This window comes from Toxorhynchites rutilus, chromosome 2 (genome assembly GCF_029784135.1).
Source record: "Toxorhynchites rutilus septentrionalis strain SRP chromosome 2, ASM2978413v1, whole genome shotgun sequence".
NCBI classification, from domain to species: Eukaryota; Metazoa; Arthropoda; class Insecta; order Diptera; family Culicidae; genus Toxorhynchites; species Toxorhynchites rutilus.
Window position 1 is genome coordinate 30,238,750 of NC_073745.1, and position 16,804 is coordinate 30,255,553.

General features: G+C 42.8%; 1 protein-coding gene across 7 annotated transcripts; it reads right to left on the bottom strand.

Annotated features, from left to right (window-relative positions):
- Positions 1–209: 209 nt before the first annotated feature.
- LOC129771035 (fas apoptotic inhibitory molecule 1) lies at positions 210–15,852 on the bottom strand. Of its 7 annotated transcripts, XM_055774282.1 has the most exons (5): positions 14,134–14,157; positions 1,205–1,415; positions 663–1,138; positions 556–605; positions 210–491 (listed from the first exon to the last, which is right to left on the bottom strand). In XM_055774282.1, the coding sequence occupies exons 3-5, from the start codon at positions 1,129–1,131 to the stop codon at positions 330–332; spliced, it is 681 nt and encodes a 226-aa protein (XP_055630257.1). In that variant the 5' UTR covers positions 1,132–1,138; positions 1,205–1,415; positions 14,134–14,157; the 3' UTR covers positions 210–329. The 7 variants fall into 7 exon arrangements, with proteins under 7 accessions (XP_055630257.1, XP_055630256.1, XP_055630258.1 ...); XM_055774281.1 differs by lacking the exon at positions 14,134–14,157 and adding an exon at positions 15,723–15,852 and having other exon boundaries at positions 663–1,415; XM_055774283.1 differs by having other exon boundaries at positions 210–478; positions 663–1,415.
- Positions 15,853–16,804: the final 952 nt, after the last annotated feature.

Sequence of the window (16,804 nt, forward strand, 5' to 3'; positions counted from 1 at the left end):
GCCCTTTTCAGGCCATCGATTCATTATTTAAGAACTTAACGATGTAATTCTTCAAACATATCCAAAATCACCATGCAAAAGATAGCCTAACGGAACCCTACGTCAACTATGCGGTAGTGTTTCGGACACAACCCCCCTGTGATTTTATTCTGCATCACCATACAATGGACGATTCTTTCAAATTGACAATACACTGAGACACCACCGTGTTAAAATATAATCTATTAGCTTGTGTGAACTTTATACACTAATCAATATGTTAACAGCCATAAACTTTTGTTCTTCTTATTTTATAGAATTACAGGCACTCGCAGTGGTACTCGCGATTCCTACGATGATCCGCCAGCGGAAGCGTCTTCCAGCGGAACCCCGTTGACCGTGAGACAGTGCACAATCCCCTCGCGCTTATTGCCGCTAGTTCGTGCACTCAGCACGAATGTGTTGTTGTCCTCGCTGAAGGTGGTATCGGTGCCGCCATCTACAAACTCACCCTTGTAAGGACAGAAAAATAGGTATGTTCAATTAACCAGCAGAGGTGCTACTCTCTATACTTACATTTTCCTCAATCAGTTTTCCGTTCACGTAGATGTTGAGTGTGTTTTTCTCTGAAATAAGTTGATATTACAAACAACATAATTATAATAAAATTCAAAACCAGTTACCCAACACTATACGATAGAAATTATCGCCCAAATTGACCTCCCACGTTTTCAACGCCTTAGCTTGGGATTCGGAGAACTGCTCGTACGACTCTCCGTCCACGAACAGTGTGTAGCTGTACTTGAATCCCGGCAGTGGATCAACCCTTATAATGCATCGTTTGTCCTCCAACCGGAACATATCCTCGCCGACCAGTTTGAACATCCAATCCCGGCGAAAAATCTCCTCCTTGTCGATCCACAGCACCCGCTTCCCGCTGGCCGTCCCGTGCTCGAACTCCACCTCGTAGATTTTACCCCGCATCGGTACCCTCCAGCGGGCCACCACTTCCTTGTTGGTGGTACTTCTGGATCCCCCCTCGGTGTGGTCACCCGTCGGGAGGGTACCGTTATCACTCCCGCTTCGCATGCTGCCCCGCCTTTCGGTGCTAAGTATCAGCTCTCGTGATGCACTCAAAATGCCGTGATTCATTCGCGTGCTGCGGGGCCGGAAATAACTTTATTCCTTCCACTACTCTCGCTTAGTATATGAAGCCGTGAATTACGTGAATGTGTGTCTGTATGTTATTAACGATGTTTGAGTATCGGTTATGCTCCAGCAACAGTTGTCTGCGAAGCCATTATCGACAGGAATAGTGGCTGGTTTTATCGGGCGTCGATATCAATAATTCAGAAATAGTTTTCTCTTTTGAATCCTGTCGTAACCCTCTCGAGTGCCGATGGTCGTTAGATTTTCATAGGCCCCAAAGTATTATTCTGGAACAAAAAATCATCAAAGAGGGTGGGAAAATATTTAGTTTGGAAATCGATAATCCGTTGCCGTATATAAATATTCCATGATCGTGGAATACGGATGTCTTGCTTCGTTTTATAAAGTTGACTGCATTTACCCCCGCCTTACGGTACCGCACGGTACGGAGGGAGTGATTTGATTTGTGGCAAACGTGTGCTAAATAATCCTTTCGTTTTTCATGCTTGCCATGTGTTGAAAGAAGCTTTCGGATCCAAATCAGTACAAATGGGCGCATTGCCAACGGAATAGACTGAAAATTGCCATTGCGTTGGGAGGAAATTCCCTGGTATCAGCTGGCACGGCTAAGTGCCCTCGTTGTTTGAGGACCTTAATGACAGGGCACTTAGACTCTTGGGACGTGTGGGAAACTGTGTGGAAATCTACTATTTTATTACATGGCAATTAGATTCATAAATCCAGTATTCATAATTAATATAATTTTCGTCAGCAGTTATTAAAGTGTTCTCCAAAACTATTAAAGCTACTGACATACTGCGTGCAGGAAAGCATATTTTTATTACAAATGCCTTAGAAACGCTGCTCGACCTCAGTTCCAGCAATATTTTCTGATATTTCGATATAAAGGGTGTGTCACATCAAATTGCATCACGGAAAAAACGCTGTAGAAATTAAATTTTTAGGAATTATATCTTCAGCTTTCGCTTATAATCAGATAAGAGTGTATAGATCACGTTCGCCATGCTTCACTGTCAATTTTTCGTAAATTTGGAAAAATGTCGTCGAAAGAAAAAGAGCGTCGTGAATTAATCCTGTACACTCATTTCGAGAATCCGGAGTTGTCACATCGGGACATCGGTAAGATGCTGGGAATCGTCCAATCCACGGTCAGCAGAGTACTAAAACGATACTTCGAGAACCTAACCATCGACCGGAAGGTGAAGAACGGCAAAAATGGATGCTCCGTCAGTGAAAAAGATCACAAGCGCGTAGTTAAGCAGTTTAGACGTGATCCGAGAAGTTCGGTCCGGGATGTCGCCAATAAGCTGAATTTGTCAAGTTCATTCGTCCAGCGGACCAAGCAGCGGGAGGGCCTGCGTACATACAAGGTTCAGAAGGCTCCTAACCGCGACGAAAGGCAAAACATGGTGGGGAAGACGCGAGCCCGGAAGCTGTACACCGAAATGCTGACGAAGCCGCATTGCCTGGTAATGGACGACGAAACCTACGTCAAAGCGGACTTTCGTCAGCTGCCGGGCCTGTTGTTCTTCTCTGCAGAGGACAAATTCAGCGTTCCGGAGGAGATTCGCAAGCAGAAACTATCCAAGTTTGCCAAAAAGTACATGGTGTGGCAAGCGATCTGCTCTTGCGGAAAGCGGAGCGCCCCCTTCGTGATGACCGGCACGGTAAACGGGTAGGTTTACCTTAAGGAGTGCCTACAGAAGCGCTTACTACCACTATTGAAGCAGCACGAGGGCCCGACCATCTTCTGGCCGGATCTCGCTTCGTGCCACTATTCAAAGGACGTGATGGAGTGGTACGAAGCCAACGGGGTCACCTTCGTGCCAAAGGAAATGAACCCGCCCAACGCGCCGGAGCTTGGCCCAATAGAGAAATATTGGGCGATTATGAAGCAGGCCCCCCGGAAGAACCCAAAAGTTGTCAAATCGGAGGCGGACTTCAAGAGAAAATGGATTTCTGTTCAAAAAAAACTACAACCTGACGTTGTACTGAACCTTATGGTCGGGGTAAAGAGGAAGGTGCGAGCATACGGGCTTGGGCTCGAAGTATGAATAAAAAGAAAATGCAAAAAGTTGTTTAATAGTTTTTATTTTACTGTCTAAAATTTTCAAAAGGGGTCTACTGGGCGAATTTCTACAGCGTTTTTTCCGTGCTGCAATTTGATGTGACATACCCTTTAAAACTATTTTTTGACGTAGAACAACGTCTTTCAGGAAGGGTGCCAAATCAGAATACAGGTCACGTTTTTATGAAATAAAGTTAACGTTTAAAACTAGTTTCACTGTGAACGAAGTCTCATGTTTTGCATACCAATCGAATCGGAAATTCTCTAGGATTTGTTTGATATGCTATACATTACAATTCGCTAATCTCTAAACAGTTCAAATTCATGAAAACTGGAAGAACTTCATAGTTTCCCATACATTCGTTCGGCCGATTTCCGTGCTAACCCTACCCGTATTTGGAATGCTTATAACTCGAATTTTTCTTAACAGATGGGATAGATGTTTGCATCAATTGATAGAAAATATTTTTCTACGCGTTAATCACAATTAATAAAATGTTATTTTCCATGAGATAACCAATTGAATAACTGTAAAATGTCAAGCGTTATCTAAACGCCCTAACTGCCAAGTTTTGATTGGCCCGATTTACGGTTTCCCCAACACAGACTTCAAAATCGATGTACCTGTGGAAACCCACTTTGCAAAAATACATGCAAGTCGGGGGTATTTTTGTTCCCACCGAGCAGTGTTTCCCTAACACGGACCTCAAAATTAATGTGCCTGGGGGAATCCACTTTGCAAATACATGGAAGTCGTGGGTATTTTTTGGTGTTGAGTGCTTTTGTACTCGCTTGGCGTTGTGCAGACCGGAATATGTTTCCCTAAAACGTACTTTCAAACTGAGAGGCCTGGTAAAATCGTGATTTCAGATACTAGTGGTGAATGAACATTCGCGGTTCGAGAACTACATGAGATGTGTAATAATTTCAGAGCGAAATGTAAAATACAATGCTCGTTTGACAACTCTTCCGTTCACATATTTTGGTAGTCCTAGGTATCATATCAAACGTAAAAGGACGTTCATCAAATTTATTTGTAACGAAGAACATAATCTATTACAAAAATTTCAATGAAATCTAAAATAATACACTGCGTTTCACAACTATAGAACCATTCATTTTCTCTGAGTTTCCAGAGATATGTAAGAAGTCGGTTGAATTGAAATATATAGTGTAGTGTATAACAACTATCTTAATTTAAAAGACTGGCCATTTGAACTTTATTGTTGTATTCAGGCGTAAAACAATAAAAAACTGAAATTCCAGTGTTTCATAACTATAGAACCAGACGGAAAAGGTCTCATTCCTTTTCAAAATTAACGTCCATTTCACATGAATTACAATAAGGTTCTAATTCGTAGGTCATCTTTGGTTCTCAATCAGTTCAAATAAACCATTCGGGGTGGTTTCGACCAAGTTGCGCCATGTTGTAGTGTATATCGCGGTCCACGCAGAAGATACTGCTCTTCAAATCACTCATACTGCTTGTAAGCTGCTTCTACTATTCGTACGATTACTCCTCATAAGTTCTTGATAGAGATTTGATCTGGTAAACAAGCTGACAAGTCCAGAATCTGAATCCCCTATTCATTAAACCATTCCATGACTTCCCGGATTTTAAGAATTTATGCCAAATTACCCAATTATCATGGTGTTTTTGATGCAAAAGCAGAAGTAAATGATTCTGAAATACTTCATTACACATTTGACTGCACATTGATGGTGATGAAAAGCTATCTGAACCAGGCCGTTTTGAGAATATTTTCCTCAAACCATCAAACTGCCGTCTGTAAGGTTACGAGTTGAAAAATTACATGACACGTTCTGTGAGTTCTTCCATTATGAAAAAAAAATCTATTCAAGTTGGATTTCTTTTTATCAGAGAAGTTCTCCTGAGATAGTGAAACCCATTGTATTAGCTTCTACATTAGTTTTTGGACCCGCAGCTTTGGAGATGGGATTTTAATGGTTTGGGGAGAATTTTCTCAAAAAGGCTTGGTTTAGGTAGCTACTCATCAATACGAATGAACAGTCAGAAGTTCAATGAAGTACAACGAAATACTTCAGAATCATTTACTGCTGTTTTTACATCAAACACAATGTGATGATTGGGTAATTTGGCATAAATTCTTAAAATCCGAGAAGTCATGGAATGGTTTAATGAATAGGGGATTCAGATTCTGGACTTGTCTGCTTGTTTACCAGATCAAAACTCTATCAAGAACTTATGAGGAGTAATCGTACGAATAGTATGAGTGATTTGAAGAGCAGTATCTTCTGCGTGGACCGAGATATACACTACAACATGGCGCAACTTGGTCGAAACCACCCCGAATGGTTTATTTGAACTGATTGAGAACCAAAGATGACCTACGAATTAGAACCTTATTGTAATTCATGTGAAATGGACGTTAATTTTGTAAAGGAATGAGACCTTTTCCGTCTGGTTCTATAGTTATGAAACACTGGAATTTCAGTTTTTTATTGTTTTACGCCTGAATACAACAATAAAGTTCAAATGGCCAGTCTTTTAAATTAAGATAGTTGTTATACACTACACTATATATTTCAATTCAACCGACTTCTTACATATCTCTGGAAACTCAGAGAAAATGAGTGGTTCTATAGTTGTGAAACGCAGTGTATTCGAAGTGGTAAACAGGTGGATTGCATAATATAATTGCGTAGTTCTATGTCGAAAATATGCGGTCGTGTCCTAGAAACAACCCCTTACAATTTTTTTCCAAAATATTTATATATTTTATTAAGGCACTGTAGCAACCCTAGTCAGTGAGCGATATCGATACTGACTAGCGGTCAATAGGTAGTGGAATAGGCGCACCAACACAAATACGCAAGATGTCAACAACTCTCATGCTATAACCGCACTTGGCCCAACTGTCGTGTGAAGAGCGAAAGAGCAGAAGGCGGGAGAAAGCTTTGAGGTGGGAGTTAGATGACGTCGAGTAAGAGTACGAGAGATCACGGTACGAGAGCTTTCATTCGGATCGGCCGGGATGAGTCGAAAAGATATGAGGAGGACAGTCGAAAAAGAACTTGCGTAACGGAAGGATATTGTCGTTTGGACTAGTGGATTAGTTTTGTTGTGGATTTGGCGATCAAACCAATCGCGGGAAAGTAGATATTTTGGAGCTTGTTAGCGGATGTTCACGAATTGATTTGGATGTGACATCTCGTATGTGCGTGTGAAAGCAGAGTGCGAGTTTCTGCAAGTTGTTGCGCACCGTTCATCGGGCGCTAAGCTTATTCGCGTTCGTGCGAATGTTAGGGATTTCGTGAAGCCACCCTATGTGCGAGTGAGATTGCCCAAAGGGGCGGTAAGTTAAAAGAAGTATATCCGTGGAACGTGAAGTAAAAGAGTTGTATAGAGAAAGACGAGCAAAAAGAAGAGATACAGTGAAGTGGAACGAGACAATTAAGATACCCACCAGTGGCGGATAAGTGTCGCGACGTCGGCGATTTCAAAGACCGTGCAACACCGACGGCAGTGACAATCCAGGTGAGTGCGATAGCTTGAGTGAGAGTGAGTGTTTGCGAGCCGTGTGTTGGTGCGCGAGCTTTCGGTTGTTGCTATTTTACTCCGAAAGCTCAAGCCTGATAAATTCGTTGCATGCACATGATCTGCAGTGTTGGCAGTTGCGTTGAATCATTTTCCCTCTTAAGTGGGGAAGTAGGAAAAGATAGAACAGCACATATGGCGTTAGCCTGACGGGGCCGGGAGTTCAATATTTTGACAATTTTTGTCTTACGACTATGTTAGTAATATGTAACCGATTACTCGCGGTTGGCTCGAGGTTAGTATTACAAAGATTCTCATAATTGGGATGTTGCAGTCTCCAGTACTCTGTATGTGTGGCCGGCACGGGATACTTCCTATTGGGGTGCAACTGACCATTAATCAGCGACGCCCCCCTAGATTATAAAACTGGTGTTCGAGACGATACTAAGAAAAATTCGCGAATCGCGAGTACGAGAGGAGATTTATCTAAAAGAACGACAAAATTCTAAATTCCTGTAATTCCAACGGTGGAAAAAGGAGCTGATCGAGAACGAGATGAAAGAACGATGTTGATGCTTCGAGATATTTATTGAGACTGATTGTAATTACATCTGTGTGGTGACCGGCCGATTTAAACAATAGACATGAAATATTTTGTTCTGATGGCATATCTGGCTTATGCATTTGATAGGATTCAACAACAAATTTATTTGCTATAAATTGTATTTTACAACTGTATTCCGTTTTTCAGCATAACTTCTGATTCATTCTTAATTTATCGTCTCTTACGACTGACACGACACCAAATTCCACACAACCGCACAACCCATTTCGGCTTATTATGCGCTGGTTTACAGAATGCTTCCTTACAGGCGAATGAACTGGAATGTTTAAAGCCTCTTTAAAACAAAGAAAAAGAAGAAGAATGCTTCCATTGTCACGAACTCTTCATTCTTACGGCACTCTGTGCGTAACGCAATCACTCTATCAATTGACTCCATAATAAGTAGACACAGGTATCATTCGCTATCCAACTCTTGACGAGTGAAGTTCAGTGTCGGTATTGTGCGTTGCCACTTTTGCTATTGTACTATCGGTACGAGTGAATCGTGTACGAGTGAAGGTCATTGCTGTCCGCTTTCGACCTGACCTTTTGTGAAGTGGAACGAAGGAACAAAGGAAGCAGCGCTCTTGCAGCGAGCCGGATTGCGGCTGTTGAACTGATTCGGCATAACGGGATCGCCATCGCGTGACTGTCGCAAACGGGATTCATCATCACGTGGCTGCGTAAGCTATTCTTGCGCCATTGTGTTGTCTCCGTAGCGCGTAGCCTCTGTTTCTCCCTGATTAGGGCAGTAGAGCGCATTATTGGAACAACTTATATATTAAGATTATTGTTAAAATCAATAATAATTTAGAAATAAGACAGAAATTTTTGTAAAATGGAGAATAGTGGAGGATCTCCAGAGATGAAGATCTCCGATAATGAATCTCATACAAGATCTGGGAAAAAACATAAACGAGTCCCTCATAAGGAAGATAATTCTTCTGGGGACGAATCCGCTCATCCTACCAAGCCCCCCTCTAAGAAAATTGCAAGCCTCCCTTCTCAACCCACTGTTACTTCCACTCCCCCTCTCCCATCATCGATTTCGCTTCCCCCTTCTGATGCTTCCGATCCAACCCAATCCTCGTCCTCGTCCTCATCCTCATCCTCGTCCTCGTCTTCCCCCTCTGTTGTCAACGCTCCACGTGTCAGAGTTTATCCAGAAGATGCACCTGGAACTGGCCCTTGGGTTGTTTTCCTCCGGCCAAAACCGAAAGGAAAAAACCTTAACGTGATTCAGATCATGAAAGATCTGGCCAGATACACTTCTGTATCTGAAATTCGCAGGGTTAGACCGAACAAATTGCGAGTTGTCGTGAATGAACGGAAACACGCAAACGAGATTGTTGCTGATCAACATTTCACTCTCGAATATCGAACATTTATACCCTCCCATAACGTAGAAATTGAGGGGGTGATAACTGAAACGGGTCTGACGAGCGAACAAATAAAAGCAGAAGGAAAAGGCAAGTTCAAGAAGCTCCCCTCAATGGAAGTGAAAATCTTGGACTGTCGCCAACTCGGGAAACTTTCCCATGATGGGGACCAAACTAAATTTACGCCGTCCGACTCGTTTCGAGTCACCTTTGCTGGTGCCGCCCTCCCTGACTACGTTATGGTGGACAAATTGAGACTACCTGTGCGACTCTTCGTGCCAAAGCCCATGACTTGCAACAAATGCAAGTCAGTTGGTCACACTTCGGATTATTGTGCCAACAAGGAGCGCTGTGCAACTTGCGGAGAGCAACATGAGGGGAAATCCTGCAGTGCGACTGAGCATAAATGTCCTTATTGCGGGGGATCCCCACACGAGCTCTCAGCTTGTGAAAATTACAAGAGTCGCTGGGAGAAACAGAAGCGCTCTTTGAAGGAACGCTCGAAACGCACTTTTGCGGATATTTTAAAGGGCGCTTCTCCACTGGCCCAACAACAATAACCAATCAACACACAAAATGTCTTCGCCACGTTGCCCGTTGACGAAATAGAAGCGGACACAGCTAACGGGGGCACACCGTTCATTTTCCAAGGGAATCCCCGGCGCAAAAATGTGACCACTCCCAAAGTTCAAGGACAAGCCCCTCCGGTGATACCCCCTGTTAGCATGCCTAAAAAATCGAGTGCAGCGGACAAGCAAAATCAGGTTCCTCCTGACTTCCGTGGGAATAGTTCACCTTCGAACGACCCAGCACTCGAGGGGACATCAAAAACCCCAACTGTCCCTATTTTTCCGTCCAGTTCAACTTCCCAATCGGGATTTATAAAGTTGTCTGACCTTTTGGACCAAATCTTCAAGTGTTTTAATGTTTCCGACTCCATCAGAACCCTTGTCATCTCAATGCTTCCAGTATTAAAGACAATTTTGCAACAATTGATGCAAACATGGCCCCTCCTTGCAATGATTATCTCTCTTGATGTCTAATTCAAATAGAGAGGTCGGAGATATCACTGTTTTACAGTGGAATTGTCGTAGTCTTATCCCTAAATTGGATACATTCGAAATTTTAATTCATAACTACAATTGTGATGTTTTTGCTCTGTCCGAAACTTGGCTTTCTTCGCGAGATGATATCTCTTTCCACGATTTTAATATTATACGCTTGGACCGTGATGATAGATACGGAGGGGTGCTTTTGGGGATCAATAAGTGCCACTCATTTTTTAGAATTGACCTTCCACCTATTGGAGGGATCGAAGCTGTTGCTTGTCATGCAAACATCAGAGGCAAAGACCTCTGTATTGTCAGCTTGTATTGGCCTCCGAGAGCTGCGGTTAGCCGCAAGCAACTTGTTGACATGTGCTCACTCCTTCCTGAGCCACGATTAATCTTAGGAGACTTCAACTCTCACCGAACTGCCTGGGGGGAACCGTACGACGATAATCGTTCATCGTTGATATATGACCTTTGTAACAGCTTCAATATGACCGTTTTGAATACTGGGGAAACAACACGTGTACCTAAACCTCCTGCTAACCCAAGTGCTCTTGACCTCTCGCTTTGCTCGAATTCACTATCGTTAGATTGCAAGTGGAATGTGATCCAGAACCCCAACGGTAGTGATCACCTGCCAATCAAAATTTCCATCACCATTGGGTCGAATTCTTCTGAATCTATAAACATGGCATATGACCTCACAAGACATATTGACTGGAAAAAATATGCGGACGCGATTGCTCTAGCCATCAATTCCAGAGATGGTTTGCCTCCATTGGAGGAGTATAACTTCATTTCTCGTTTGATCTATGACAGCGCGGTTCGCGCTCAAACGAAACCCATCCCAGGTTCCACTATTCGTCGAAGGCCTCCCAATCTATGGTGGGATAGCCAGTGTTCCAAGCTTTATGTAGAAAAATCGAATGCATTTAAAGCTTTTCGGAAACGTGGAACCCCTGAAAATTTTCAAACGTATTTGGACCTTGAAAATCAATTTAAAAACTTAATCAAAGGGAAAAAACGTGCTTATTGGCGAAATTTCGTGGGAGGTTTGTCACGAGAAACGTCAATGAAAAAATTATGGAAAGTGGCTCGAAACATGAGAAATCGCTCTTCAATGAATGAAAGCGAAGAATATTCACATCGATGGATTTTTAATTTTGCACGGAAGGTTTGTCCTGATTCCGCTCCTGTGCAAAAAATTGTTCGAGATATACCACAAGATAGGTGCGATCTTGATTTCGAGTTTTCGGTGGTAGAATTCTCTCTTGCTCTCCTTTCTTGTAACAATTCGGCTCCAGGAACAGATAAAATTAAGTTCAACTTGTTGAAACACCTCCCTGATGTGGCGAAACATCGCTTGTTGAATTTATTCAATCGGTTTCTGGAGCATAATATTGTTCCAGATGATTGGAGACAAGTGCGAATTATAGCTATTCAAAAACCCGGAAAACCCGCGTCCGACTTCAATTCGTACCGCCCAATAGCAATGCTGTCTTGTATACGGAAATTGTTGGAGAAAATGATCTTGTTTCGCCTTGATCGATGGGTTGAAACTAATGGCCTAATCTCAGATACACAATATGGGTTCCGCAGGGGCAAGGGGACGAATGATTGTCTTGCGTTGCTTTCTTCAGAAATTCAAATGGCTTACGCCGAAAAAAAACAAATGGCTTCAGTATTCTTGGACATAAAGGGGGCCTTTGATTCTGTTTCAATAGAGGTTTTGTCAGACAAATTACACTCTCGGGGTCTGCCGCCTCTATTGAATAATATGTTATATAACTTGCTTTGTGAGAAACATTTGAACTTTTCTCACGGAGATTCGGCAGTAAGTCGGGTCTCTTACATGGGCCTCCCCCAGGGCTCATGTTTAAGTCCCCTTTTGTACAACTTCTATGTAAGCGACATCGACAATTGCCTTACACAAAATTGCAGCCTAAGACAACTTGCAGATGATGGAGTGGTGTCTGTCGTAGGATCAAACGAATCCGACCTGCAAGGACCCTTACAAGATACTTTGAACAATTTTTCAGCCTGGGCATTTGGTCTAGGGATCGAATTCTCCACGGAGAAAACAGAGATGATGGTTTTTTCTAGGAAGCATAGACCAGCAAAACCAAAGCTTCAACTTCTGGGTAAACCGATCACTCATGCTATGTCATTCAAGTATCTTGGGGTCTGGTTCGACTCCAAATGTACTTGGGGGGCCCATATTAGGTATCTGAGTAAAAAATGCCAACAAAGAATAAACTTTCTCCGTACAATTACCGGCACCTGGTGGGGAGCCCATCCCGAAGATCTTATTATGTTGTATCGAACAACTATTCTCTCAGTGATGGAGTATGGCAGTTTCTGTTTTCAATCAGCTGCCAAAACACACCTCATTAAACTCGAGCGAATTCAGTATCTTTGTCTCCGTATCGCGTTGGGATGTATGCCCTCAACGCATACCATGAGTCTCGAGGTTTTGGCAGGCCTACTCCCACTAAAAGATCGCTTCAATTTATTATCTCTTCGGTTCTTCATCCGATGTAAGGTCATGAACCCATTGGTGATCGGAAATTTTGAGCAGCTGATCGAGCTAAATTTTCACTCCGGATTCATGAGTTCATATCATGAATTCATCTCCATGCAGGTTGATCCTTCTTCGTATATTCCCAACCGTGTTTGTTTCCCTGACTACATCAATTCCTCTGTGCATTTTGATCTGTCCATGAAGCAAGATATCCATGGATATTCAGATTACCAACGAACGAGGATCGCTCCAACGATCTTCGATGAAAAGTATGGGGGTATCAATTGTGATAATATGTACTTTACTGATGGGTCCTCTATGAATGAGTCCACAGGATTTGGAGTGTTCAACGAATTTTTTAGCACCTCACACAGTCTTCAGAATCCTTGCTCAGTGTATATTGCTGAATTGGCAGCAATTCATTGGGCGCTGGACAGCGTCGCCTCACGACCTGTTGAACACTATTACATTGTAACAGATAGTCTTAGCTCTGTCGAAGCTATCCGTTCAGTGAGGCCGGAAAAGCACTCGCCGTACTTCCTCGAGAGAATACGAGAAATTTTGAGTGCTTTATACAGACGCTGTTATGTCATTACCTTTATCTGGGTCCCTTCACATTGCTCCATTCCGGGTAATGAGAGGGCTGACTTATTAGCAAAGGTAGGTGCAATTGAAGGCGAAATTATCAGCGTCAAATCGCCTTCAATGAATTTTATTCTTTAGTCCGCAAAAATACCATCGCTAACTGGCAACGCAAGTGGAATGAAGATGAATTGGGCCGGTGGTTTCACTCGATTATCCCTAAGGTTAGCCTCAAACCGTGGTTCAAAAGTCTGGACTTGAGTCGGGACTTTATTCGCACCTTCTCCCGACTCATGTCCAATCACTGTTCGTTAGATGCACTACTCTTCCGTTTCAATCTTGCCAGCAGCAATCTCTGCGTTTGTGGCCAAGGTTATCACGACATCGAGCACATTGTTTGGTCGTGCAAGGTGTATCTGGTCGCCAGATCGAATTTAAAAAACTGCCTTCGGGCCCGAGGAAGACAGCCCAGTGTGCCGGTGAGAGATGTGTTGGCTCGGTTAGACCTTGATTACATGTCCCATATATATGTTTTCCTTAAAGCTATAGATCTTCGTGTGTGATTGCCCCTACATCCTTATACCCTCCTTTCCTTCCTTTGCGGGTAATTCGTCCCCTTACTATAAATAGTAGAATAAGTTGAAATGTAAATACACTATAGATATACGAATAGATTTATAAATTGAGTGTTCATCAACATTGTTACAATTTCCTTATATCCCATCCTTCTCCTAAAAATATGTCACCCTCCTAAGCTCGAGTACACCGCGAGTAATCGGTTTTCCACCTTACTAACCATAGATGTAAGAAAATTGTTTATATATATAGTTTTAAAATTATATTTAAGAATTCGGCTCCTTTAAATTTAAGTAACTGAGCCTGTAAAAATAAACGAATTAAAAAAAAAAAGGACTGAGTATATCAATAATTTTTTTATAATCCCATTGTTGTGATATACATAATTGCGCTGATTCTGATAATAAATTGGCAGGACCAAGGCTCAGGACCACTGTTTCACTCACTAGTGAATTTGAAAGGGCACAAATATTTGTTTCCGTGCATAAACAAACGTTACAGATGATCTTCGTTCCACACTTTACCAAAATCCAAAGTTGAATAATCCAATGAACTGATATCCTTCCTAGATACACTATCGATTAAAATTATGAATATTATCTCTCCTGCTTCACAAAACTATTGCAACATAAACCAGCACCGATAGGAAATCCATAACGATTAGCATAAACACACAACGAACCTCCGCTTCCGTGCACTTCCGCCGTTCGACTGCTCGACTGAGTTCGAGAAAGCGTGCGATATGACGGAAGCGGGGGTAGCGCAATATAATCGGAAAGCCTCCACCCTCTCATTACTGTTTCTCCTACTACTAAAGGGTGTGTCACATCAAATTGCATCACGGAAAAAATGCTGTAGAAATTCGCCCAGTAGACCGATCCTTTTGAAAATTTTAGACAGTAAAATAAAAACTATTAAACAACTTTTGGCATTTTCTTTTTATTCATACTTCGAGCCCAAGCCCGTATGCTCGCACCTTCCTCTTTACCCCGTCCATAAGGTTCTGTACAACGTCAGGTTGTAGTTTTTTTTGAACAGAAATCCATTTTCTCTTGAAGTCCGCCTCCGATTTGACAACTTTTGGGTTCTTCCGGAGGGCCTGCTTCATAATCGCCCAATATTTCTCTATTGGGCGAAGCTCCGGCGCGTTGGGCGGGTTCATTTCCTTTGGCACGAAGGTAACCCCGTTGGCTTCGTACCACTCCAACACGTCCTTTGAATAGTGGCACGAAGGCCCTCGTGCTGCTTCAATAGTGGTAGTTAGCGCTTCTGTAGGCACTCCTTAAGGTAAACCTGCCCGTTTACCGTGCCGGTCATCACGAAGGGGGCGCTCCGCTTTCCGCAAAAGCAGATCGCTTGCCACACCATGTACTTTTTGGCAAACTTGGATAGTTTCTGCTTGCGAATCTCCTCCGGAACGCTGAATTTGTCCTCTGCGGAGAAGAACAACAGGCCCGGGAGCTGACGAAAGTCCGCTTTGACGTAGGTTTCGTCGTCCATTACCAGGTAATGCGGCTTCGTCAGCATTTCGGTGTACAGCTTCCGGGCTCGCGTCTTCCCCACCGTGTTTTGCCTTTCGTCGCGGTTAGGAGCCTTCTGAACCTTGTATGTACGCAGGCCCTCCCGCTGCTTGGTCCGCTGGAAGAATGAACTTGACAAATTCAGATTATTGACGACATCCCGCACCGAACTTCTCGGATCACGTCTAAACTGCTTAACTACGCGCTTGTGATCTTTTTCACTGACGGAGCATCCATTTTTGCCGTTCTTCACCTTCCGGTCGATGGTTAGGTTCTCGAAGTATCGTTTTAGTACTCTGCTGACCGTGGATTGGACGATTCCCAGCATCTTACCGATGTCCCGATGTGACAACTTCGGATTCTCGAAATGAGTGCACAGGATTAATTCACGACGCTCTTTTTCGTTCGACGACATTTTTCCAAATTTACGAAAAATTGACAGTGAAGCATGGCCAACGTGATCCATACACTCTTATCTGATTATAAGCGAAAGCTGAAGATATAATTCCTAAAAATTAAATTTCTACAGCGTTTTTTCCGTGATGCAATTTGATGTGACACACCCTTTACTACTACCATCCGAACCGAAGCTCGGATCCGCGTCGAAATTCAACCTGAACCTGCCCCAGAAGTATTTAAAAAACCGGTCATACCGCAAAAAAGAACAACAACCAAACCACCGTACAATAAAAGATACCTCATGAATTCTCGGATTTTATGGGGGTCGAACATAATATAATGGCATACTTACGTTTCGGCTCCCCCCGGGCGAGGTTTACTCGTGCTTTTCGGGTTTCTGTTTTTTTTTTTTGTCGTATAAACGGCTTACATTACGTTATCGGTCGCAAAGCACTCCACGGTGCAAGGGGAGAAGAGGGAAATGTTGTTGAACACAATGTTAAATTTTCGTTTATCATGGTGGCAGCGGGTGAATACTCTGGGCTTTCAGCGGCCACGCGGCAGCGCCGCTTTCTGTTTTGGACCAAGGCGTCTCCATGTGAACAAGCGAAGCTTTCGCATTTGGTCTTCGGTGGAAACTTCTTATCACAATGTTGCACTGCATCAAACTGATGAAGACGCGTGGTGTTTTTGGAATGTTTGTTTGGTAATTATGCCATCAATTCAACACCTTTCGCTTGTTATGAGTGATATTATGATTGTGTTGCATTCCATTCCGGTTTTGTTTGTTTATTTGTGCTGGAATGGAATAAAGAAGGATAAGTTTGATAGCGGGTGAAACTTTTGGCTTTGCAAACATGCAATATAGTTCAGATTGTTTTGAAACGAAGTTAAAATTAAACTTGAAGCATGGATCACTTCCGCTGGACGGGTAGATTCCGGTAGGGTGTGGTCCCGTGTGGTCTAATGTGGAAAGTTTTCTCTGTTTTCTCACTGGTGAAATTATACCACGATAATAAGAGGTTAGTGTATTCCATACGAAACTTCGTTCCGGATCAATAGAAAATCAGTCATCATGACTGGTTATCACGCTTCTGAGCGCAACTTTTACTTCATCTCAGGTTGCCGAAAAATTTCCCAGTTGATCGACTACGATGAAATTGAGTATAACTCGCTCATTGCGTGTTGGGAAACTATTAAACTATTCACGATAATTGTTAAATTAGCTCGGCTCATTTGTGCCTGCCATCATCCGGTATTGTTGATTCTACCGAAATGAAATGTAGAGTGGAATTCACTAACCACAAAAACTTTAACCCTCTCTTACTTCCTGCAACGATTGTCAACAGCATTCGGTACGACCAAAAAACAATCAAATACTCCATAAATTATGATATTGTTCAGTCTGTTCCTTCACCCTGATGAATTGCCGAT